This window comes from Diadema antillarum, unplaced genomic scaffold, assembly GCF_040938485.1.
Source record: "Diadema antillarum isolate AM-2024a unplaced genomic scaffold, OU_Dant_1.0 seq00000445_RagTag, whole genome shotgun sequence".
Taxonomy (NCBI): domain Eukaryota; kingdom Metazoa; phylum Echinodermata; class Echinoidea; order Diadematoida; family Diadematidae; genus Diadema; species Diadema antillarum.
In genome coordinates this window covers 495936-522924 of record NW_027271419.1, presented here as the reverse complement: position 1 = coordinate 522924, position 26989 = coordinate 495936, and the positions used below count along the sequence as shown (strand labels likewise).

Here is a 26989-nt window from a genome sequence, read left to right as displayed (position 1 = left end):
CCAGGAGCCCTGAGTCTCTACCCTTCCAAGCAGACGTTCCTGGACTCCAGCCAAGCGCTGGTCACCAACCTGGCCAGGCTCATCAGCGACGCGGCTCAGCCCATGGAGGAGGTCACGGCGGGATGGGTCGGAGACGAGCGGGAGAAGCTCTTCCTCCACAAGGAGTATGAACCTTAACCCGTTGACGATGGACTGATTTTGCTATAACATGCATTTCCCATAGACAACTGCCTGAGTATTCTCAGGACTAGTCTTCAGTGGGTTAAAGACCTGGTAGCATAGGGATTTATGGGTGATCCAATTCATTCGCTGCCCACCGGGGTACATACAAAAACCATGAATACCACTCGTCAGGGAATACATACAGTGAAACGTGCGCTCACCAGTAATGATTGACTGCAGCGAGATTTTCAGCTGCTGTGTGTGTACTTACATAGAAATCAGTGATAAAGCTGCACATGATTTGTTACGGGGATTCTTAATTATATCTGAACCGGGCCAGCCTTACCGATCCACCAACCCCCATGCTACAGAGTGTGTGTGTATAATTGCGCAGTATTCAGCAAACCTGCTCTTGTGATCACCTGTCTATAAAGACCACATTTCTTGTTTGCTTTGAGTGGTCATTGCAGAGAGGTTAGGCTGTACTCAATACATGTCGATACATCCTCTTCTTTCATTAAGAGCATTTCGTGTGTATTCAGGGTTAGTACATATACTGCAGATCACATATGAGTTGGGCCAAAGTTCTTATATGTTGCATATTATGATGGATGGGTAAATTAACTAAATGGCAGGTTTGCTACTTAGCAAGGGAATAATTTAATATTGTTCACACTTGATGCCCAGGACTAAAAAAATGCTTGAGGTTGACCTGTCATATATTTCTTTTTTCTTTTCTTTTTTTTCAAAGACAATTCCCATGTGTGACACTGTACATATTTCTTTCATCAGTAATCTGATGTCAGCATTTACATTGTGTACCTGTATAATGATGTTTGATTCCAGTGAGGAAGACGATACAGCGGCAGGCAGAACTCCCTCTGCGGTGTCAGACGAGGGCACCAGACTAGCCCGAAGAAGTCTGCTGCAGTCGGCCAAAGATAATCTGCAGAAGCCAGAACTCGTTTCAAAGGGTGAGTGATTTGTAGTCTTGGCATAAGTCAGTGATATTCAGTATTTAGAAAACTTGATAAGTATGAGATGAATTGCATTAGATATCAGTCGTATGTATCAAGCTCGAGTTTCAGTAAGTAATGAAGAAAGTCTGTGTTAGTAGTAATTTGATAGTTCTGCAGTGCATGGGCCATGAACTCTCTGTAGGGACATTCTTCTCTCTTTTCTGTGCAATGATAACTGGATGAATGCAGTGCTCCTTGGCATTTGAGAACCCAGCTTGGCATTTGCACAGATGCCCGCCTCTTTGGTATTGTGAAATGAATATGCATGAATGTTATTCAAATGATTTGACAGGCAACCCCCCCCCCCCCCCCCCCCCCCCCGTTTGTAATTGTGTGATGAGTGCGTATGAATGTTTTGCTAATGAAGTGACAGACACTCTGTTTGATGTTGTTCGATGAATAATCATAATTTCATTCCACTAACTTCACAGACACCCCCTCTTTGGTATTGTGTAACGAATATGCACAATTTTATTTGAATGATTTGACAGTCACCCCCTCTATGTAATTATGCAATGAATATGCACGAATTTTATTCCAATTATATGACAGACACTACCTTTGGTATTGTGTAATGAATATGCATGAACATTATTCTGATGATTTGACAGACACCCCCAGAAAGGAGGCAGACTACCTGGGCGTGGCAACGCCAGAGCTTTGCAAGAAGACCGACCTGCAGGAAGATTTCGTGGTCATCGGGGAGGGGATGATCGGCCAGTACAACCCCCTGTCTGAAGGGAGTCTGGAGACGAGGCTACTGAATGAGTGAGTCACTCCAACTTTCTAAGATTTGCAGTTATACAATGTATGTGTGTGTGAAGTGCAATTCCACTCCATGTCACACTTGGCGTTGACAAATAGAGTAAGAACCATACACAGAATGATGGAATTTTATTGATTGGATCGGAACTAAGAATGTCACTGAATTTCCAAGTTGAAAGGGATGGTATAATTTTGGTTGTCATGGGGGATTCAGCTTTTAACCTTTTGCGAGATAATTAGAAATCACTTATGAAATATCAAAGAGCATACAATTCTGAGAGGAATTGAAAGTTTATTGAATGAAAAAATCGCTTTGACCATGGACAGTGCGATGAGATGCATTTGAGTACCAGATATGAAATAACATGTTGGTGAGTGTTACATAAAAAAGTTGGGATTAGACTGCCACCTGCATGATCTCTAACCCCATTATATTTCCCAGTGAGGAGATTTCTGCTGCCCGTGAGCTTCAGGGAGAGATCATTGCCGAGGCTCTGGCAGACATCGACGAGTTCTGTGCCAACCACTCCTGGCTCGGCGACATCCATCACTTCGCCCGCAAGTGGAACAAGGATGCTGTGGAGAAATGGCGCAGGGCTCAGGCTTATACCATAGAGGTAAGATTCTAAAATGGATTGGGAAGGATGATGCAGGCTAGTATCATGCTGTCCAGAGTTTATGAAACACTGTGACATGCTGCATGTGTGAAAAGAAAAGTTTTGATGCAGTTGTGTACCTGCAAATGAGAGCAAGCTGAATAAGGTTATTTCATATTTTGCAAAAAACAAACAAAAACATGAACGTTGCATCCCAATCCTCACCCGGGAATTTTAATTCTTTGAAGATGAGTCTCGAGTATACTTGGACTTGGGTCTGTGAAAAATGCGTGTTGTAGCAAAATCAGCTTGTCTTCAATGACTTACAGATGTCATTGTACAAGTGTATGCAGAGAACAGTAGTTTATCTGTTCTGACCCATTTTCCCTTGCAGATGAAGCTCGGGGAGATTCGGGACTGGTGTGAACGCGTCAAGAACGTGGAGCGCAGCTTTGTCACCCATAACAGGCTGTTCCTGGTCGACTCTGGCGCCATTCAGGACGACCTTGTTCCCCTCCTGAACGCAGCCTTTAGGGACCTCCTCAACTTCACGGCCAACGAGGCCAAGAACCTCTCCAACGACTTCGTAACCGAGGTCAAAGGTGTCGTCATGGTAAGTGTCGTGACAGACTGTACGTGCAGATCTTCTCAAATTCATTTGTTTCGATTTGATTTTCTCTCTCTCTTTTTGCGTAGCAACAATAGTTCACTGTTACTATAGAGATAAAATGTGTTTTCATCACACAGCATCACCAGGCATTCTCAAATAGAGATGTAGTGTGTGTTTCTTCTTGTGGCTAATTTCCAGTCAGACCCTATTACCAGAAATTCTCTTCTAACATTTTAACCTACATGATGTATGTGTTGGTTCAAAGTAATGTAGTGATGTAAAACATCAAGTCCAAAGTCAGCTTCCGTGAAGACCTCTCAAAGAAATGAAGTTACGTGTATGTCAGATGTCAGCAGAAGAGATTGTTATAAAGTCAATTTCTACATATTGGGGATTTTAGCGATTTTGCGCAAAACCAAAAATTGAGCTTGCTGGCCAACAATTAACAAAACAAGCAAAATGGCAACAAGAAAGCCGTTTGGCTCATAATTCAATATGCATCTCATTAATGCAGTTTACCTTGACTTTACTACTGTGTGTATACAATATGTGGTGATGACATTGATATCAACCTGGAAGAATTTTTTTTTTTTTTTTTTAAAAAACAGGGAAAGTACTTGTTAGTCTTTAGGAAGTGGGGGGGGGGATTGAGGTGATTTCAGTAAATCTGGTCAATTGTTTTGAAAGTAGGGGAAGCTGGCAGCGACGTAGAGAATGTTAACTCTGAACTCTTCACTCACAGGAATTGCGATTTTGTGGTGATTATGCCATCGCCGAGCATCGAAAGGTGACATTTACTTTCTGTGTGTGTGTGTGTGGGTGTACACATGTGGATCCCCAAAGTGCCCTTTGCTTTGTCGTTGCCATTGCAGATGTGTATTTCGCTGTGTTCCCATGCACCATCTTTGATTTTTTAAATTTTTTCTCAGCAAACATGCTTGTAACTTTTTTTTTCACCGTTGGGAGCATGATATAGAAATCTTATGGGGAAAGAAAGAGAGAGAGCGATAGAGAGAATGAAGGAGTAGCAGAAAGAGCAACAGAGAGAAGGATGAATCTTTGGGGTTTTCGTCAGACATTAAATCGGGATAAGAAAGTTCTTACGTGTACTCGTGGGGTATGCATAGGATTCTTGGCCAGTGACACCAAAAAAGCTCATACAATCAGGAGTACTGTTTCAGTTATCACAACGCCAAGTTCCTATATCATCAAAATTTGCAGCTGATCATACAATCAACCATAACTCAATGATTATCCACCATCTAGCATTATACTTAGCAAATGTCAGTAGATTATAACTCTTCGTAATCCAGGGCCCAGTTTGTTGTTCAAGATATAAGACATGATAAGAAATACAAATCTAGGGAGCTTGATCCCATGGGGGCTCTGAGAAGCAGAGAAAAATATTGTTACCCCATTTAAAGAACCCAAAGAGTATTTTCCCTTGATGATCTCCTACCTGTTAAAGGCTTCATCAAATGAAATACAGAATACAAAAAAAAGGAAAAAAAATTGATCAGAATATTCCTAGATTAGATTGTTAAGGGGTAGGTTGATCAAAACTTTGATATTTTGCTGTTTAATAAATTGCATAACAATATTGTGCCCTTTAAGTCTGATGAACTTTTGGAAGCACAAGCAAAGTGTGATTCTACCTTTAAACTGAAGCACCAATCACAGCTGTCTGTCTTTGAAGGGGCAGCTCCCAGAGGAGCACTTGTTAAAGTGCAGTCCACCTTTTTTTCTCTCTCTCTGTGCATCGTTGATATGCCTGTAATGCCTTGCATTGCAGCAGCATGATCAACACGGTGAATGGGTCTCTATCTATCTTTCACACTTTGATTTTCATTTTCACCAGGTACATTGTATATTTGTATATTCACACATGTTGTAGGGGACATCAGTACACATATGATTAAAGGAACATGAATTTCATGCTAACCAGCTCTAACTAAACATTAGATAACTCAGATACAAATATGCACTAAAGAATACAAGAAACTATTCAAGTTGTGATTTCCTTGAATCTGCTCAAATTTTGGTCCTGGAACCTGCATTTGATTTTCACTTTTTATGTGGGGAATAAATTATTTATCTATTTAAGGTATGACAGAAAATGCCGTTAAATACTGCATTGCAGACCATGAAAACTCTCCATATTTCCATTGATTATTTCCCCCCCCCCCCACATACTGAGTGATGTTTGTTTCGAGCTCTGCTATACCACCACACACCAATGTGAATCAATAGCTAGTCTGATACGGTGTACCTACCTGTAACCATATCTGTATTTCAAATTACTTATAGTCCCACTTTAATATGTAGTTAAAGTACCACTCAGTCATGATGTCTTGTCCACATGCATCACAGAATATCAAATCATTTTGAGACATTTTAGTCAGATATACATTGTACATGTACATCGTGTAGCCACCTCCGGTATGACTGTCTTCTTCACGTGATATTTTCTTGGCAAAGCTTTAAATTTGTATAAAAATATCTCTTCAAATGAGTTCATTTTCCATATATACAATTATACCCTAATATCTTCAGAGGTCCTTCATATCTGGCCTGTTTCTTATTGGTATGCAGCGTCAAGCCACAATAATCTTCATTCAATCATTACATTACCAAACAGATCACAAAGATACATGTAGTAACATTGGGTCAAACAGCATCAATATCTTGCTTCCATTTTTACTTACACCAAGTTAGATTGTTGATACGGTGTTCTGTGTACACGTATTGTAGGACTATTTCATGGAAAGTTTCAATGGATGGTTGCATTATTTCCCTCACTTGCACTGAGCTGTATGGTTGGGAGCAAAAAGTGTGAGCATATGAATGAATCACCTCACCTGGGTTTGAATGGATTCTTTGAGCTGTTCAAGTGGGAGATCACCAGATTTGCACCTCTTTCAAGATTACTTTCTTTATTTTGTTGTTAACACTTTGGGATGGAAGGTTTTTATTTTCTTTTCTTTTTCTTTTTACTTTTATTGTTGTCCATGATTTACTTTGTTTTTGCAGGGCATCAGAGCATCATGATTTTTTTTTGTTTTTTGTTCTTTTTATCAAGTATATCAAATGAGACAGAAGCAAAAAGAGAGAAAAATAACCCAAGTATGCAAAATATGAAGTTATTGTGTAATACCTTTCTTTGAGTCGTGACATACAGAGTGTCTCATTTTTCCTGTTAAAGATGATCACAAAGCATTAATTCATCGTTACATATATTGCTGATATTTCAGACATAACAATGTTGTCTCTAGTGATAAACTGGAAATTTTGCATGTGGCATGAAAATTTAATGTACTCTCCTGGTAGTCACTCTATGTGCCAAATATGTATTCATTTATTCATTTATATTTATATATTTTTTAAAATCTATTTATTCATTAATTTATGCATTTATTATAAAATTATTTATTTATTTATTTATTTATTTATTTATTCATTTTTATTACACCTCAAGCATGATGAAGAGTTAATATCAGGCCATGGAGCAAAGGCTGTGTCAGAATTGTTTCCTAAAAGGCAGTTAAGAAATCTTGCATGTCGAATGCATCTTGCTTGTTCCAATTGTCCAAGCATCTCTAATATTTGTAGCATTGTGTAGACAGATTCAGTGACTATCCATGTGCAGTTTAATATAAGAAAGATATGTGACCCGCTACAACAAAAGGATCCGAAAGTCGGGGGAGGACGATTTTCTGAAAATGACATGACATAATTCCCATACTCTTCTCCTTTAATTTCATATATAACATGACTTATAAAAGTACTCGGTTGCGGAGATGTAGATGATTTTATTAGCGCTTGTCGAGTGGTTTAGGAAATCAGTGTCTCAAGAAAACCGCCTTTAAAGTTTTCCTTCCGACGCTATCATGATCAAGGGGGGGGGGGGCAAGACAGTTTTCACCTCTTGACAATAGAAGGTATGCTCCTAGCAGCCTCTACAATGTTCATTCAAGCTTAGCGCCAGCGGTCAACGCACGACCAATCAGTAACCAGGATGCCACGCACTGACCAATAAGATCACTCCCTCGTTGCTAGGGGCGGAGTCTATCTGCGGCGCTAAATCCAAATCTTTGGACACATTTCTGTTCCGTTGAAAGTCGGAAAATCATGGCTCAGAAAAACGCTAATTTCTTGCCTTTTCTTTGATCATTTAGTTTCGAAATTTTGGCAGAAGATAGACAAAACATTAGACTACAAAATTATGCCAAAAACAGAAATTCGATCACAAAATAATGTCATAAGGATGGTTTATAAATATAGGTAAAGAGTCCTCTAAACACGTATCCAAAAGTTAATTTTGGATGTGTTTAGAGGACTTTTTACCTATAGAAATTCGATCGTTTTGACCGATTTTAATGATCTGACTTCAAACTCGATTTTTTCGGCTCAGCCGTCAGCAACTTTAGGATCCTTTTGTTGTGGGGTGTCACATATACAATGTATGTAATGCTACCGATACATATGTGTACGATACTTTTCATTGTCATTCATCAAGGGCTCACGTTATCATATACAGTATATCTTGCAAATATATTTATATATATATATATTTCACGATCTTGAGTCATGCATTATACTAAATTATATGCACTCCAAAAGCGCAATAAGTCTGATGTGAGTTTGTTACACATCAGTACCTCAGTCTTTGTGTAAGGGAATCCCATAGGCTAATTATACTTTTGAAGTGCTTATACTTTAGAATAGTGTATCATCAGAGCATGTTGGCACATTATTTGCTGCAGTAAATATATGAATTGTATCTAAGTTCCATGCACTAATTCAAAGCTATTATTGCACAACTGTGCACTGTAATGAAAATAGTGACTGCACTGTAATGAAAATAGTGACTGTCTGTAATATCAATTCAACCAGGCCAGTAGTCAACCAAATCATGTTATAAGTACACTACTTACTATACTCATATTTGCATGTACAAAAAGCATATTATGCTTGTTCATATACAGACAGTATATTCAATGTGTATGCAGTATACACGTGTACATAAAGTACTATGCGTTTCATGTTCATCATTCTTTGTACCCACCATGATCCTGTGACCTATAAATCTAATATCAGCTTACTGTAAAATTAGCAGCAAACAAGACTACATCTCATGTGGTTGTAATTCTCTGTATGTGGATGAAAGCAACCAACTGTGTTGTGTACATCATGCCTTTTTATGTCGGGCGAGTACAAAATGATACAGTTTAACTCCCCCCCCCCCCCCCCCCCCCCCCCCCGATGTATTATCACATGTTTTCATCAGATTGGAGTATGCTGTAAACTTGGTTTAGCACTTACATTTTGGCAGTCCATTCTTTCAGTTTCATCTATGCTAATGCAATGAATGCAATGTGTATAAAAGCATACAGATTTATGCAGTATACTCTACACTACATTTAATCACATGATATTGACATAAATAATTGTAAAGATGATAATGAAGAGTGTTCATGTATGCAGTGCACTTTGTACCATGGCACATGTTTCCCATCTTAGCTATTTGACACTTTACACTATGATTTAACAAATAAATGTTCTTCTACTATTTTTGTAGTTGTTATTGAAAAGAGCAACAGAATGATTACATATTGTACATAGCCATGTCATCACAAGGTCATGCAACCAAAATTTAAACATATTTGCGACAAATTGACAATTTTAATTGGTACTTCTTTTTATAAAGAGTATAGTCTCAGCTGACGTAGATTGAAACTTTCAATCTGAGGTGTAGAACGTCTTCACATTGGCAAGATAGAAATGATTGGAAGATTATAGATTTTGTACACTTTGAATTCTGGCAGAGTTTAACAAAACAGTATATATTTTTGAAGTACTTGCATAAATTTACGAGGGAAGTGTGACGTACAGTGTAGGTAAACGGTCATATTGAAGGCAACAAATAACTAAAGCCCAGCAAATGTTATGTAAACTTTACTTTTCTTACTATGACATTGTATGGGATGAGATATTGTCAATGCAGGCAATTCTCATTATAACAGTCCTCGGGACTGGCAGGTTTTTGTAGTTACATTGTAAATCAAAATTTTGTTATAGCCAAACAAAAAGATACATTGTATATAAAATACACACTGCAAAGATAAAGATTTTGGGACCTGAATTTCAACTTCTTTGCAATAGAATCTCTTTATAACGGTTGTAATTGTAATGGGAGTAGCCTGGAGTCAATTTTTGAGCATTCACTGGTTCTTTTAGCATGGTAGCAAAGTTCAGGAAATATGACTATGAGCTGGTGACATTTATCAAAGATTAGATTACAAGTTAACATATTTTTATGAGATGTCAAAGTGATGATGCAAATTCATGTGTGTCTTTTTGCTGAATATTTTTACTTTCCAGAAAATGTATAAGATGCAGCTATAAATTAATGTCTGTGCAACTCTCGCTGACTTTGCTTTACTTTGTGATAAAGCAACCAAAACATTGCCCAAGGTTTCTGCATTGTGGCTGTGGTGAGATGCAGTTTTTCCCCCTTTACCACACTAATTCTAGAGAACAGCATGAAAAATAGTGCTGTGGAAATGCTCTTTGCCGTCAGTTTGTGTTTAATAGGTAGAAATACTGTAGTGATGATCAAACATCGGAGTGGTGCAGAAACAAGTTGTGATTTAATCATCATGCAGGGCGTACTTGTAATATGCGAAATAGACTCAAGCTGAGCATAACATGGCAAAGCTAGTGCTATTTGTAATAGAGAATGACAACAGCTCACATGCGAGACCTGATGAGAGTATTAATCCACTTACCTGTGTAATGCATGCATGTGTACTGCAAAAACTTTAAGGAGCACCATTTTAGAATAGTTGATTGGCTGTGCCAAAAAAAGAAAGAAAGAAAAGTCGAGTGCATGAAAGGGGTGCGTACAGTGTACATCACACTGCTGATACGTACATTTGGTTCCCTACGAAGAAGTGACAGATATAACCAAGAGATGAGTATGAATTACTACAGACCGCACAAAATTGTTTGGAAATCTTGGCGCGCACACTGCACATTGTATGCATGCTTTTCTCTGCTGTACATATTGAAGTCAAGGAAAGACAAACCTTTTTCAAAGTCATGAAGACAGGAGTCATCTAACATTCATATTCATAGATTCTTGCCACTTATTGTCCTTTTACAGACTGGAATGATACTGTTGATTTGTGTATAAAGAGTTTGCAGTTTTTGATGTTTGGTTTCATTATTTTGATACATTTGAACTGCTAGAGTGCTGATGTCTAATTACAGAAAGTCATTCTTCTACTTATGAATTGTTTCTCAGAATAGAAGCTATTGCATTCGTGATGTAAAAACATCTTTTTTTTTTCAAAAAAAAGTTATTGTAAAATTGGTTCAAACCTTCTTTTTCATTATCCCGCACCATCATTTATATCATCTTTGTCATCCTTCTTCTCCTCTTCTTCATCCTTATCACCATCATATTCATCATCATTTTCATCACCTAATCTTTATCACCACAATCATCTTCATTGTCCTCATCCCACATCTTCATCTTCATTTCTTTCCTTTTCACTTCAATGTCACCGTCACAAAAATTTCTCCTTGTCTCTGTCGACATCATTTTCATTGCTCCCACCCTGTTGCCGTGGTTACCATCCTCATCACCATCATCAATACCATTTGCTGTGCAGGGCATGAAGGAGAAGAACAGTGAGACAAACGCCTTTGCTGATTATGCTCAGCAGTACAGCAAGTACAAGATCAAAATGCCCGAATTGCAGAAAGAAGTGGAGTACATCAAGTCATTGTTTGAGGTATGGATTTGAATAGTGGATCATAATGTTTTTACTATGATTCTTATGTGTCTCTAGTGGTACAATGTATGTGAATCCATCTCTCCTTTTGACAATATCTCTTGAAAGGTAGTCATGACTAATTTAAAATTTGAATAAGCAAAGGAACAGCTCTTAGTCACAAAGACTAGTACATACATTGTATGTAGGTAGAAGATGTCAAATTGATAATATACCCCTGCGGGAAATCTTATGTTGTGACTACATCATAATCGGAATACTGCACATACAAACATGGAACATGTATGTTCCATTAAATTGTATAAATCTATTGTCAATAGTTTTGCCCTCATTGAATGCATTGCAAAGTTATTTGATATCCAGTATCATAATGTCATTATCAAAAAACTAATATTTTTGTCTGTATATATTTCTCACTCAGCTTGCACAAGCGTATGTACATGTGTGTATATGCCTTATATTCAAAGATCTACAGAATAGTAAAAAGAATAAATCAAGTAACACCATGTCTACACTCATGTCACAAGTAACACCTCATTTGAAATGACCCTCACTGAACTGAAGAGCAAAAGTGCAAGACTGAAGTATTGTCTGTACCAGAAACATAATACTCTGTGTTGAAAGCTTGTAGTTCTGGGAACTATTTGTTCTTATTCCTCCCAGGTTATCCGGCTGAGTTACCGCTCCCTGACGATGGAGGAAGAGAAGTGTGAGGAGGGGGTGTGGCAGAACTGGGAGGCTTTTCTACTTCAGCTCCAGGATGCTGCCGAGTTTGTCAACACACAAACTCCCATCCACATCGGCAACCTGGATGAGGCCTACCAGGTATTTGCACTCCACACACAGCTGGGGTCATAGGTTGCACAAAGGGGTCATTTGTTGCATACAAGTCTTACAGGTCATTGGTTGGGATCAATGGTTGCACAAAGGGTTATTGGTGTCACATATGGGTCATTTGTTGCATACAGGGATTATTGGTTGCACACAGGAGTCATTGGTTGCACACAGGTCATTGCACATAGGGGTCATATGATGCACACAGGTCATTTGTCACGGTCATTGGTTGCACACAATGGTCTTTGGTTGCGCGCAGGGGTCATTGTTTGCACACAGAGGTCATTGGTTGTGCACAGGGGTTGTTGGTTGTGCACAGGGGTCATTGGTTGTGTGCAGGGGTTGTTGGTTGTGCACAGGGGTCATTGGTTGTGCACAGGGATTATTAGTTGTGCACAGGATTCACTGGTTGCACATGTGTCATTGGCTGCACACAAGGGTCAGTAGCTGCACACAGGGGTCATTCTTCGCATACAGGGGTCATTGTTTGCACAAACAGATTATTGGTTGCACAAAGGGATCATCGGTTGTACACAAAAGGTTTTAGTTTCACACAGGGGTCATTGGTTTCACACAAGGGTCATTGGTTACACACAAGGGGTTATTTGTTTCACACCGAGGTCATTTGTTGCATGCAGGGTTCATTGGTGCACACATTGTATGGGTCATTTGGTGCACACAGATGGTCATGGTTGTACACAGGGGTCATTCATTGCACCTTTCTGCTCAAATCTAGCTGTGTGAGGCCTATCCTCACTGGCAAAATAATTAGTCCTGACAGCAGCTTGGGCTAAATGTTCCCTCCCCATTTACCCCTAAAAATCTCCAATGAGATAAAGCTGTAAATGCCCTGTAACAAATTAAGTTCTCACTGTCATTTTAGGAAAGTGGGCTGGCTATCCTGGTGTACAAAGACTTTCAGTTGGACTGTTTTCTATGGTAACAATGTTGAAACATGTAGACATCTGTCCACAGGGCTTAATCCTGATCACACTTTAATTATACTATAAGCACCCAAACTACACTGGACATAAGAACATGTTTTGTGCAATGTTTTTGTTTTTTGTTTTTGTTTTTAAATTGCCATACTACTTGTCAGTGATGGTGTAGTATCAAAAAACTATTTGCATGTACCACTTGTAACTAATGTCATCAATTTGTAGATATCATTGCTCTAATGCCTTCATACCTCTGTTGTCCCCCCCCCCCCCCCCCCCCCCATCCCAGCATCTGTGCAGTGAGGCTCAGAGGATATCTGGTGAGGCAGGAAGGGGCATCTACCTGGACCCCACTCAGAACCCCATGAAGGTCCTGGACCAAATGAAAGAGGTTTGTGGATAACACAATGTATGTCATCTCGTCAGCAAAACTGTGTATCCCTATTCAATGAAATTTGTTAATTTATAGATCAGCAGTCGTGATCTTAACAAATTTCATGTGTAGAGGGAGACAAATTGAAGAAACTCACACCTGAACCATCACCCCTCTGAATAGTGTTTTTCTTTAATTTGATATGCCTTGTCCACCTTGGACTACTTAAAAACAAAACAATGTTGGAATTTCCGGAGCTTGGGTATTGTACCAAGTGCATATGTCACTGCCGGCAACCAGGGACAGCCTGGTGGTAGTGTCGTTGCCCGGAAAGCAGGAGATGACAGGTTTGAGTCCCACTGATTCCTTTTATGTTTGTTAATTTATAGATCAGCAGTTGCGATCTTAACAAATTTCATTTGTGGAGGGAGACAAATTGAAGAAACTCACACCTGAAAAAAAAATCACTGCTTACAGATTTACCAATTTCATGAATGTAAAAGAATCAGACCTACACTATGCCACAGAGATCCTTTACATGGTTTTCTTGACCTGAATCTTTTTAGTGAAGTATTCCAGCTGAATCGTAAATTACGTCTTTCCCTTGTTGTAATGGCGTGAAATGGCAGGAAAATTACAAAGCTTTGAATGATCATGATGCTGATAATTCTTTCAAGGCATCCTCTAACCCTTTTCTTGGTGTCCAATAGTGCCATTGTTTTGCCTATTTCTTGTCCGTACCTGTGCAGCTCTTTGCTGAGTTTACCTCAGTGACGAACAAAATCTCTGACTGCAACCAGCACCGGATGAAGATCACCGGTCAGAACTACGACATGTCCGAGCTGACCGCCATGCTGCAGACCATGACCGTCAGGTCGCAGCTCTGGAAGTACGTGGAGGCCACGACCTTTGGCATCCAAGAGTGGAAGAACATGCTCTTTAGGAAGGTGAGTCAGAAGGAACAGGTCAGGACCAGAGTGGGGGAAAAAAGATTCAGACCTTTCCTCAGAATAATAAAACTGGAAACGTCTTCTTGATGGAGGGGGAAACAGTGCCATAGATTTCCAGTGAATTTATTTGGACCAGGAGAGAATTCCAACTGTTATTCTTGGTACAAAAGGGGGCGTATTCTTGAGTGACATGGGATTATTTTATCATTATTATTATTTTTTTTTAAATTCTGAGGCGTAGTACTGCATGATTTAATACACAATGTCTGGAGACATGACGTTTCAAACATTCAAAATTTTGTGACACTTACAAAAGGGATATATGACCTGTAATCAGTGAAGGATGACGTGCTCTGAAAGGCTATGCTAGGGTACTCACCAAATTTTGTTATGTACAGCAAATGTTGCTCTTCAGAGAGAGAGGGAAAAAAAAAGTATGTCTTGGGCATCAGTCTTCACAATCTTTCTGCTTATATTACACCTCACTAAATGCCATACATTGTATTTTTATATGAAAATGTGAACATCACTGTGAAAGTGTGAGAAGTTCTTGATTATTGTGACTTTGAGGTAAATTTGACAATGTTCAGAGATCAAATAAAAGTGGATGTTCTAAAATAGTATGTTAAGACCTCAAAAATATGATTTTTTTTAGCAATTTGATATTGGGATGTAGTTTTACAAGGCATAATCTGATTAGAACTTTTGTCGAGCCCACTGGAGGTGTGGGGAGACTAAGGGATCGCCTGCGGCGTCTGTCCGTCCGTCGTCCGTCCGTCGTCTGTCCGTAAAGCTACAAAAACTTGAATAACTCTCTACTGAGTATTTCAATTTCAATCAAACTTGGAGGGAAGAGTGGTTATACAAAGTTACACATTTTAAGAAATATGAAGGGCACCTCAAGGTCAAAGGTCACAGGCAGAGGTCAATGAACTTTAGGGCCCAATGTTAAGTTTTTAGGGCGCGTTTCGTTTATGGCTCATAACTTTTGATGTATCCGTCCATTTGTGACCAAACCTAGATGGTAGATGTCTCTTGGGAAGTTAAAGGTTACCACACAGCCAAGGTCACTGACAGGGGTCAACGAACTTTTAGGGCCCAATGTTAAGTTTTTAGGGCGCGTTTATTTATGGCTCATAACTTTTGATCCCTTTGTCCGTTTGTGACCTAACTTGGATGGAAGATGTCCCTTGGGGAGGTGAAGGTCATCACAAGGTCAAGGGTCACAGACAGGGGTCAACAAAGTTTTAGGGCCCAATGTTAAGTTTTTAGGGCGCGTTTCGATTGTGGCTCATAACTTTTGATCCCTATGTCCGTTTGTGACCAAACTTGGATGGTAGATATCCCTTGGGGAGTTAAAGGTCATCACAAGGTCAAGGTCACAGAAAGGGGTCAACAAATTTTTAGGGCCCAATGTTGAGATTTTATGGTGCGTTTCGATTATGGCTCATAACTTTTGATCCCTTTGTCCGTTTGTGACCAAACTTGGATGGTCAATATCCCTTGGGGGGTTGAGGGTCACCATAAGGTCAAAGGTCATAAGCAGGTCAATGCACTTCTGGGAGTTATAAAAATATTAATTTCTTGTATGCGAATGGGCGAGACACAATTTGGCACTTGCCTTGTCTTAGAAACCTGTAAGTGCTACATGTAGAAGTTCAGGTTCATTGTCAAAGTCCATGTTACACTGTGTAGATGCAAAATATGATGAATACTGGAGGCCATTTGATGAAACTATGAACTTGGACTGAGTATTATAGGAACATCTATTGAGTTTTAGGTTTGAGTTTTGAGGTAAATTCTAAATATGTTACTGATGTTGTGATTCTGCAAATAAAAACTTATTTGATATCATTCCACCAAGCTCTACATAGTGATATACAGTGTACATGTAGCATGACAGGGCAATGATGTAAAACATTGGAATAAACCGTTACCACTGTTGTATGCTGCCCTCTACAGTTCAACGTGAACAAGGCCATGACCAAGGTTAGGGACTGGCAGCAGGCGGCCGGCCAGCTGAAGCAGGTCTTGCCCCAGGGAGACCAGGTCCTGGCCCACTGGTACCGCCTCCTCTCGGACTTCAAGCAGGACCTGCCCCTCCTCCTCAAGCTCTCCAGCGACTGCCTCAAGGTAGGTCAGACATTCAGACAGATAAAAGGGAAGGAATGAAAGACAAGGGAAGGGAGAGAGGGAATCATACAGACAGACCTGAGCTTGATTACTGGAGTAGTAGTACTGTGGAAAGCTTCAAATTTGAGAGTATCACTCTGCATCGGTTGACAGATAATCTCATCATTGTTGCATTTTGATGTCGGTAGACTCAAGAGCTTGAAGTGACTCCAATCAGACATTATTCTATATCTAGTAGACATTATGACTGAAGCTGAAACACAAGATGGAGTGCAAGATTACCATGTTCTCATATGGTTTTAATGATACAGGCTCAGTAGTCAGTCAGGACCTTTTCAACTTCATGTAATTCTTCTGACTATATCATTTCACTAAATATGAAAATATTTTGAGGGAATGTTATGCCATTGTGCTATGGCTGACCTTTATCAGTAAATAAGCACTCTAGTAATCTCTAAATCTCTTTCTTTCATCATGCCTTTGCTATAACATTGTATATCAGAATACATTTATATTAGGAAATTCTCATGCTACGTGTAGCTTGTTCAATCTCCTAACTGTCTTATCATTCCATTTTACCCAGTCCCGACACTGGAAAGCCCTCTTCTTGGCCCTGGGCCAGAACTATGAGCCAGGTCGGCAGTACTACGTACACGAGTTGCTCTCCTACGACCTCAGTGAGCACAGTCTCCAGATCAACACCATCTGTGCCGGCGCCGGCGCCGAGTTTGACCTGGAGCAGAAGCTCATCAAGCTGAGGAAAGTGTGGGAGGAGAAGGAGTTCAAACTGGCCAAGTACATAGCTCCAGGCAAAGACACCTTTGGTGAGTTTGTGGTTCAAGTGGAGATACCTTTATTGCTTTCAGGTTGAGTGACGAATCCAAGTTTTGAAAGATGTCAGGTAAAACAGAGCAGAAAAGTGAATAAAGGTAAGAAAGAGGAAGAGAAAGTCAGATGAAAACAACAAAGTTTTATGATTTTGGATGTTGGCACAACTTGTATTTGTCTCAAAAGAATTGTTTCATTGTTCACATCATCTCATACTCAGACTTTGAATCCAGTTCCAAGAACAAGGGGAAGAAATCAGAACCCATGCCGGACATGTTTACACTGATTGGTATCGATCAGCTCAAGTATCTCCTGGAGGTAAGTCACAGTATTTTATCACAATGTCTCAAACAATCCAATCATCTATTCTACTAATTGGTCAGTCGGTGTAACTGACCAACTGACTGACTGACTAACCAACTGAATGACTGAACTGGCTGATTGACTGACACATTAACTCACTGCACAAGCTAAAGACTGATTGACTAAATAACCAAATAATCCAATAATATAATTTCACTGATTGAACTGACAATGTATATAACTGAATACTATATACGCGCTTTGAGCACTCTACAGAGTGGATTCAGCGCAGTATAAATTCATATTATTATTACTATTATCAATTATTATAACTATTAAATTGACTGACAAACTGACAGACTAACAGACTGATTGATTGACTCAGTGATTAACTAACTCACTATCAAAACTGACCGACTTGTTAACCAACTGACCCACAACTAGCAAAGTACAGTAAGTTACTACAACATTTGTAAGTAATTACATTGTAGTAAATGAATTTTACAAGTCATGTAATTAGTAAATCAATATAAGTCCTAATCTGGTGAAGCCAGAGGGAAACTGAAGGTTGATATTAAAGACCTCAGTTGTCTGTATGTTACAGAGAGGCAAGGGAAATTCAGATCTCAGGTGGATTCAATTAAAGCAGAGCATTTCGTTGGAGAATTCATTCTTCTTTGATACAGTTTAGTTTGTGCATGCTTGTATTAGATGGCAGAATTTCATTCAATGGTGTTTTTCACAGAAAAGAGATGTTTTTGAAGTTTTTGCCTCAGATACTAATTACATTTCAGAGAGCACACTTGGTGAAGATTTACGTGCCAACTAGCTGGTCACTGTGTTAGATGATGGTTGTGCCATCCCACTTGCTTGTTACTGATATTACTGTTGGCAGAAAAAAATAAAGTTGCCGAAAACTGCTTATGCAATAGTGGCGAGCCAATAGAGTAAAATGGAGTCTAAAGGGGCCTGAGCTTGTAGCAGAATCTGTGTCAGAGGCAAAAGGACCAACATGTAGGGAAAGCAATGGTATACAGTGTAAGGACTACACACAATTAGGACAGTCAGAGGAGGGCTAGTAACACAGAACGAAGAAAACAAAAGGGATGGGTTGGCAGTCAATGGCAGGAAGCCAAACAGGCTAGGTAAGGAAGGGGGATTAAAAGCAAGAGGGTGACAAGACAAAGGGCAGAGGTGGGCTAGTGATGATCCTGAGGATCATAGGGGGCAACCTGTGAGGGATAAAGGTGAATAGGGAGGCAACATCAAACAAGATATCAAAAGGAACATCAGAAGGATGAAGAATAGGAAAAAAGTGAAATAGCAACAGCATGAGTGAAGGGGGCTGTGTAAGCAGTGAGCCCATAACCCGGCGTACAAAGATGTGCCAATGAAAATGAAAATGAGAGCCAAGAAACAAATGCAAAGTACAAAACGTATTAAAACAACAACATATCTTTTATAAAAAAGAACAAAAAGGCAATACAGTATATACTTTATACGGTTGGATTGATACGCAAGCAAAATTCTAAGAGGGAGAGATGTATCGCATAAACACTGTACATACATATACCTGTGTACACATAACAAACAAATACAAGAGTGTGTGTGCGTGTGTGTAGAACAGGGCTATATAACAGTTACTCTGACAACAGGAAGCTAGGAATAAGCGGGGAATATGAGGTGTATATTGGGAAAGAGCGTAAAGTAGGGAACGAGAGAAGTTATGTTTGTCATTCCCCTCCTGGATCTTGAGGCAGTGGGGTTAAATTGTGTAAAGCTGTCTTACTAGAGCTTCTATCTGCTGGTTCGGACTGTGTCTGGACGGGTGCCCAAAGATTTGATGCCCTGTCCTTGTACATGATATTACTGCTTCATGAAAACTTGTAGAACTTTAACACTCCATAACTCTATTTCATGTCCGATTTTTATAAACCTTTGACCATCACTTTCTTTTGATGTAATCATTATTCTATTGTATTTTGTTTATTGAAGTCAACTTGTGTATGCACACATACCACATACACACTACAGCTGTACTTTTATTATAACAACCATATTTGCTATTTGCTATTTGCTATTTGCATTTCAGGAAACAGAGAAATAATAGGACCATACACTTTTTGATTGATCAAGGAGGTAATAGGCTCACCTAGTACCACTTCGGTTTGATGTGTTGCTTTGGTCCAGACTCTGTTCTTAATACAATGTTTTGTAATGCCATATTTGTCTCATGTATATCTGCCATGACCGGGACTATAAACTGAATTCAGTCCTTTGACTCCACTTCTTTGCCCCAATATTTCCCTCATGTAGGACAATCAGCTGACCCTTCAGAGCATGCTGGTGTCACCCCACCTAGCTGACCTTCGACCCGAGGCTGACCTCTGGGCGTCGACTCTTAGACAGGTCGGGGATATGGTGGAGCTCTGGAGTGTTTGCCAGAAGAAGGTGACAAAAGCTTTTCTGTCAACATTTCCGTGCGTTGTATGAAGAAAACCATGAATGAATGTACTGCAATGTACATTGCTTTTACCATGTGCTATGAAGTATATCACAAATAAGGTTTTATCCTTATGTTCAGTCACAAAATGGTAGCCAGCATGTGATTGAAATTTCACTTACTGCCCTAAGTCCCTTGTTTGCAATGTGATGTTCATTAGTGAAATAGCTGAAGAGAAAATGAGTTCTGATTAACATAATGTTCCAAACATTTCATTTGTAAGGACATGCCAACTGAGCTTGTTACATAATACCCTGCCTGCAGTGGTCTGTCTGAACAGATAAAGACAAATACCACTGAGTTTTCGAGAACAATGCTCATGTTTTCGTAATCAACAATGTTTAAGTCATGGTCTAGTGGTTTGGAGGCTTGACATGTAATATGCTGGTCCAGGATTCAAACCCCTAACCACGACCTTATCGATCCTGGAACAAAACATATATTTACCCACACTGCATCTCATATCTCCAGCCAGAAGTATTGGATAGATAATTGCAGAGATGTAAAAGCTTCCAGTAGAATGATTTGCATTTGAATTTGAATTTGAATTATATTTTCCAAGTCTTAGAGAAGTGATGAGAGCACTCTCAAGGAAGTAGAGATTGCATCCATCACTGTAGGGGCATGCAACACATACATCTATCATTCATGGCTTAAATCGCAATATCACTAGAAATACCTGGATGCCATATCTGTAAGCCTCCAAACCCCAATCTATTGACCTGTTAATTCTCTCTTTGTGCATCAGTGGCTGTACCTGAGCCAGGTGTTTTCGGATGAGGCAGTTGGCGAGGCCCAGCCGGATCTTGGTCAGCTGTTTGAGATGGTAGACCAGAAGTACCAGGTGAGATGGAAAGCCACAACTACCAAAGGTGGCCTCCCATCATTTCTTTCCTTGAATAATTCAGGGAAGAGTTTTGGAGTGTGGCTCTCTTTTGCTGCCCTATGACTTGTACACTCCAATTGATGGACCAGTAATAATTTCAATTCGACCTAAGGCTTTGTCGCAAACTTGCTTGTTTTTTTTTTTCCTTTCAGTATATCATAGAATCTGTTTTCAGCATGCAACAGAGGTTACTTCATACATTCAATTGTACTTGGATATTTGTTATTTCAGTGTGCCTCTGTCACTTGTATCAGGTCGCTGCCGTTCAATGCTACAGAGTGAAGCACATACAAACATGCAAAGGTGTCTGCATTCCTTTTACTGTTTAATATGAATGATGATAACTGTATTGTAGCCTTCTTTTGTCTTTCTATAACAGAGTACACTCATATGATGTCAAATGCAGTGTGAAGTTTAAAGATAATTTTGATATTAGAATTTATAATGTCCGAGTACTTTTCTTTTAAATGTTGTAATTGCTTGATTTTAGAGATTACGATACCATGTGTGTGTATACACTGTGGAGTGTAAATGTAGAACGCTCCTGACACTTGTTTGATGGTATGTTTGCAGGAGTTCATTACGAGTGTGGTGGCAGATCCAAAAGTGCTGTCAATCCTCAACAAGAGGAAAGGGACCAAGGGTTACCGGGAGCTCCAGGGGGACGTACTGGCAGAGCTCTTGAAATTTCTCACCAAGACCCAGGTAAGTGCTACAATGTACACGTGTTGATATTAAACTCAGGAATATATTGTTGTTGTTGTTTTGTGTGTGTGTGTGTGTGTGTGTGTGTGTGTGTGTGTGTGTGTCTGTCTGTTTCTGCCTTGGTGTGGGCATGTAGGTGTCTGTTAATGTGTATGTCTGTCTATTTGTCTTGATGAATGCATGTGTGTGCCTCTTAATTAATTAGACTTTTTATGCAGACTGAATATTTGGCTCAGAGTTTTAGAAAGTTGACTATTAAAAGTAAGACATGGAATCAGGTAGATGTACAATGTATATCTTAACCCTCTGGCTTTATGATAGAACTGCATCTATTAGGTAAATCAATTAAAACAAAGTGTATTCTGCCCTGATCGTAATATGTTGTTGATGGATATTTAAAATCAGGTATGATTATCAGTTGTTTTGTTTGATTTAGAATGTAAATGTGGTTTTAGTGTAAGAGCACCCTCTAATGTCCTTTTAAGCATACCAGGTAAAGATCTCAATACTTGAGAATTTAGATGCATAACAGAGGTTGTAGGACACTGCTGCTACACTTTTGTACTTTTGATAGAGATGATGATGTTGATGATGATGATGACAGTACTGATAATTGTGAAGGTTGTGATGATTATAGTGTTAGCTGTAATGATGATGATGATGATGAATATTCCCACTTCTAAAAACAGTGATTAATAGTGGTAGTGTGATGCTGATACTGATGATAATGATACTGGTGATAACGGTTATGACATTCAATGATAATATTGACTGTTGGTAGCAGTGATGAAGTGACAATGTTGATAATGACGATGGTGATGATAAGGATGATGTTGATAATGATAATGGTGATGGTAAGGATGGTGATGATGATGGTGATGATTAAGATGATGATAATGATGGTGACAATGAGAACCATGATAATGATGATGGTGATGATAAGGATGATGATGATGGTGGTGACGAGGTTGATGATGTTGGTGACGATGAGGTTGATGATGGTGGTGACGATGAGGTTGATGATGGTGGTGACGATGAGGTTGATGATGGTGGTGACGATGAGGTTGATGACAATGATGGTGACGAGGCTGATGATGATGGTGACAGTAATGATGATGGTGGTGGTGATGATGAGGATAATGATGACGATAATGAAGAGGAGAATGAGGAGGAATACTAACTGCATCCATTCTTTCCTTGCAGGAGGAGATTATGACCAACCTTGACCCATTTTCGGCCACTAACTTCTCCCTGGCAACGGCCCGCCACAAGTACCCACGACTCTGTTTCCTCAGCGACCACGAGCTAGTCGACCTCTTCTCTGTGTCGCGAGACAGGCCCAAGTGGATCCCCCATGTGAGGGCGCTCTTTCCGGGAGTCCGTAATCTGGACTTCGAGGCACCGACGAACACAGGCAGCACTGGAATGGGCACCGCCTTTGATATGCTGATGAATGGTGAGATATTCATTATCCAGAACTCCTTTCTTGAGTGAATTTCTGGACTTTGCAAGATGTTATAGGGTTTGTGAACAGAGACAAGTACATTGTTGCTTGAGTAGATCTCACATTATGTCTTTGCTGCTCAGTTTTAGATTATTGATCTGGTGATACTCATGGTCCTGGAGAGTACAATATTTTATGTTTTGACATTTTTTCCATCCATATCTTGAATATCTATATGGCCTAACTTGAAGAGATGCGAATGTATTTCTCGTAAATCTAACTTTCTGACAGATTAGCTTATGATAAGCTAATTTTAAGATGTTTTTAACTTCATACTTCTCTTTTGTTGACTAATACAGTGTATATCATTAATGTATATAGTTAGAAGAGATATTCTGTAATTTGTCTTCAAACAGCCCTCCTAATGATTCTCCTATGTACCATTGATATTCTCCAACAGCAAAACACAAGTTTGAAGGTGAAAACTGATGGTCTATGGGTGTTTGTTTTTGTTTTGACTTTTCATTAGGCTGGGTGATATTTTTGTGTTTGTTTTTCATATACATGTATGTGGAGAGAAAAATTGTTGCATATCTTTTGTGAGATATTGGTACTTTAAATTTCTCAACGGTGCTCCTTCAACTCTTTGGGGTCTTTCTTATAAGGAACATGCTTGCTATAAGAGGGCGACTTGAGAACTGGTGCTGTTAGTTGCATCATTATGCCTTGTTTTGTTGTCTGCCCTGTAGCTGTTCAGGACAGGCAAAGGGTGTGAGCAATAGGTGTGTTTTGTTGGTGGTGGTGAACAGACAGACTTTCCGGAAATGTTGGTGTTTCTCGTGTTTGGTTCTTCTCCTTGTTTTCTGGAGGGCTTTCTGTCAGTTTTACATTTGTATTTCTTCTCTGTTTCTATGAGATAGCTGGTTGAGGGATGTATCAAATAGCAAAAAGAAAAATTGCTGTTTTGTTGCTACAATGTATTTGATATGAAAATGCATTTGAGACAGGCATGTAGGGAAATCCATTTTGATTTTTGTTCTTAGTACAGGATGTGTTTTGATGTTTGTGCTTGTTTGTTTGTTTTCAGAATATCTGTATGCCATCACAAATCATTTGCCTTTGAAATTTAGGTTGTTCTGTAAGTCAAGGGATGCCAGTTTTAATGCAAAAACATGCATTCAGGCCCAATCTATCAAATTTTAAGGTCTTTTTGAGTGTGAAATTACTCCTTGTAGATCTTTTGACTGTCATACAGCTTGGCTGGCATCCTTACATATAAAGGATACATTGCAAGATTATTTTCCTTTCTTTTTCCTTCTTGTTTGATAATGTAGATAATGAATGTAGTATTAAGGTTTTTTTTTTAGCAAAGCATTTGTTAAAAGTGTTCATCTAAATCTTTTTCTGACAATTTTCCCCAGCTGACAAGCTGCAGGTGACAGCTGTGGAGGGTTCCCTCGGTGAGCGGCTGAGCCTCCTCTCACCCCTCACAGCCAAATCCTCCCCACCCGTCTGGCTGGCCTGCCTGGAGAATTGCCTCAAAACCACCCTGGGCAACCTGCTACACTCATGTCTGGAATCAAGACTAAGAGAAGGTATGCTGCTTTGTAAATGTATACTTACATGATGAGTTAAAAGATTTTTCTTTTTTTTAAATCATCAAAAGTAAAATTTTGTTATTCAATGTCTCTAATTTGTCTGAAAATTACAGGGACACTGTCATTCAGTCGAAAAATATTTTTTTTCTTTTTCTTTTTTTTGCCTAACAAATATGATGAAAAAAATTTCAATATCAATCTATATTTTCTCTTTCGTACTTCAACACATGCATCTGCTTGCTGCTTGCATGCCATAATGAAATCAGGTTTTCATTGTGCAATAGTACCTTGCAAGCACTGCCATGAGTATTTTCAAACACCCAGTATAAATTGTTGATATACAATGTAATGATGATGATTATGATTTTGAAAACATCCTTACTTTCAGCATTTTTAGCATTGTTATCAATAATAGTGTTGTAGCAGCACTGCAGTCATCTTTGTCATCATCACCATTATTGCTATTATCATTATTTCCACAACTACTTGTACCTTGTAGTAGAGGTGTGATAAATACGGTTTACATGTACTACAATGTGTATATTGTGACTACAATGAAAACTGGATTTGTTATCATCATCATCATATTTCAAGGCCTGACACCCACCAGCATCTTGGATGAGCTGCAGACCCTGGAGGACAACCCGTCAGCCGACCCAGACGAGCAGGCCCAGCTCAAGAAGGCCGTCCGCACCAGCTTCTCTGACTGGCTGCTGCGGTTCCCCACCCAGTGCGTCGTCACCGGGGAGGGGGTGCTCTGGAGCCGGGAGGTGCAGCCGGTGGTCCGGGAGGGGGACGTGAAGCACCTCACTCAGATCAGGTAGGATGCTTTCACCCCCAACTGTGCTTTGATCTTTGATGGGTTCATCTTCTGGCATATTTTTATCCTCATCAGTGCAGATATTCTGAAATTGAACATTACATCTTAATATGATTTCCCTCACTTTCGTACCGGAGTGGCTTTGCATAATTTTCAAATGTTCAACTTGCCGTTTCTGCATGAAGGTGTATTATCATTGATACAAAAAAATTTGTAATAATATGATAAATGTATTAAAAAATATACCTCAGTTGCGTATTCTGAAATATGATAGTACAGTAAAGATTGACTTTCCCTTTATTTGCTATGTGCGTTTATTGGTCACTTTTCTAGAGCAGCAATAAGATCGTGATATCACAATTATAAAGCTTAAACTTTTCTTGGTTGCTTTGCTATAGATGACAGACCAAAAATATCCCAAATTTTGGGGTTTTCAGATTAGTATACTGAGAATTAATCTGGCATTCCTGAAAGCATCCTGGCTATTGTCTTGTCCAATTTGTCAGTTCATTTCTCATATAATGTTCATTTATGTTGCGTGTATAGATTTTGGTATTGTGACTAGTTACCGATTATTTGTGATGTAGTACATGTGTCTATAGCAATCTTTCTGTCTGTGTGTCGTTCAGTGTGTTTGAACTTTATAACAGTGTATTCAGTATACCAGTAGATGTTGATACCTAGACTGGACACTGGATCAAAAATTGACCATTCTTGTAATTCCAGTCATACATGTAGTTGTCTTGAAGTACACAAGTATGTTAAATATTGCACTGTCATAATTAGTGGATATTGACTGATAGACTGAGTGATTGATTGATTGATCCCTATTACAGAGATCATCTTCAGAAGCGACTGGAGCAGTACAGCTCCATCCTGAGGGACCATTGCTACAACCAGGCCTCCTCAGACTCCAAGGTCCGCCTCCAGATCCTGCTCTCTTCCCTCATCGAACAGGGCATGCACCACCGGGACATCGTTGAAGGTGAGTGTTCAAGCCTTTGTCTGTTCCTATTCCTGTTGTGGCATTTCACAGTATCACCCCCATGGCCCACATGCACAGCTTGTGATTATAGTTTAAATGAAGGCAGTGACTTTCTTTTGCAAATTATCCAATGTCTATGATATTTGATCCATAGATGTCTCTTGGCATGAGAGTAGTGTTCATATGAAATTGGTTTAAATATTCATAGCCTTGTATTCTTGATATCTATTCTGTGTAAGCCTCCAGCACTTTCCAGCCCCCTCAGAACAGACGCTTATCACGGAGCATATAAGATGTTCACACTGACTGTAAATTGAGTTCATTGATACATTTGGTGCATTATGCGTGTATTTCATTTTCAGGCTGATTACGATAAATATGACTATAATAGGGGCTCCAATTACATGTTTTACCGTGCTCATGAAATCTTATAATGTCAAATGGAATTTAGTGCCATAATGTTACTAGACCGTATGGCGGCAGCTTGCCATAGATAAGACAACTTAGTAGTCAAACAGCACTCAGAAGGCTAGACAGTACATGTATGTTGATATAGGGAAAAAATTCCAGACAAAGTTAGATTGATGATTGTATAATAAACTGTAGACTCTTATTGACTCTTTCAATCCCCTCTTTGGGTATGAGAGGACAAACATCAAACAGGAGGTACAAAAATAACAATCTATCTGACATTTTAATACAACATGCATGGATTATAAATACACTGTAATGACAGTT

The 26989-nt window shown here is 39.3% G+C and overlaps 1 protein-coding gene across 1 annotated transcript in view; it reads left to right on the top strand.

Moving 5' to 3' along the window:
* The window catches only part of LOC139732731 (dynein heavy chain domain-containing protein 1-like), a 136308-nt gene that overhangs the window by 14173 nt on the left and 95146 nt on the right, over nt 1-26989 (top strand). Inside the window, exons 15-34 of the mRNA XM_071643582.1 lie at nt 5-164; nt 1009-1136; nt 1793-1949; nt 2389-2563; nt 2937-3155; nt 3895-3939; nt 10829-10951; nt 11615-11776; nt 13013-13114; nt 13846-14043; nt 16009-16179; nt 16763-17003; nt 17228-17325; nt 19627-19761; nt 20562-20657; nt 21273-21404; nt 22608-22860; nt 24270-24443; nt 25041-25266; nt 26103-26251. Coding sequence (XP_071499683.1) covers nt 5-164; nt 1009-1136; nt 1793-1949; nt 2389-2563; nt 2937-3155; nt 3895-3939; nt 10829-10951; nt 11615-11776; nt 13013-13114; nt 13846-14043; nt 16009-16179; nt 16763-17003; nt 17228-17325; nt 19627-19761; nt 20562-20657; nt 21273-21404; nt 22608-22860; nt 24270-24443; nt 25041-25266; nt 26103-26251 — 3144 coding nt within the window. The remainder of the gene's footprint in view (nt 1-4; nt 165-1008; nt 1137-1792; nt 1950-2388; nt 2564-2936; nt 3156-3894; nt 3940-10828; nt 10952-11614; nt 11777-13012; nt 13115-13845; nt 14044-16008; nt 16180-16762; nt 17004-17227; nt 17326-19626; nt 19762-20561; nt 20658-21272; nt 21405-22607; nt 22861-24269; nt 24444-25040; nt 25267-26102; nt 26252-26989) is intronic.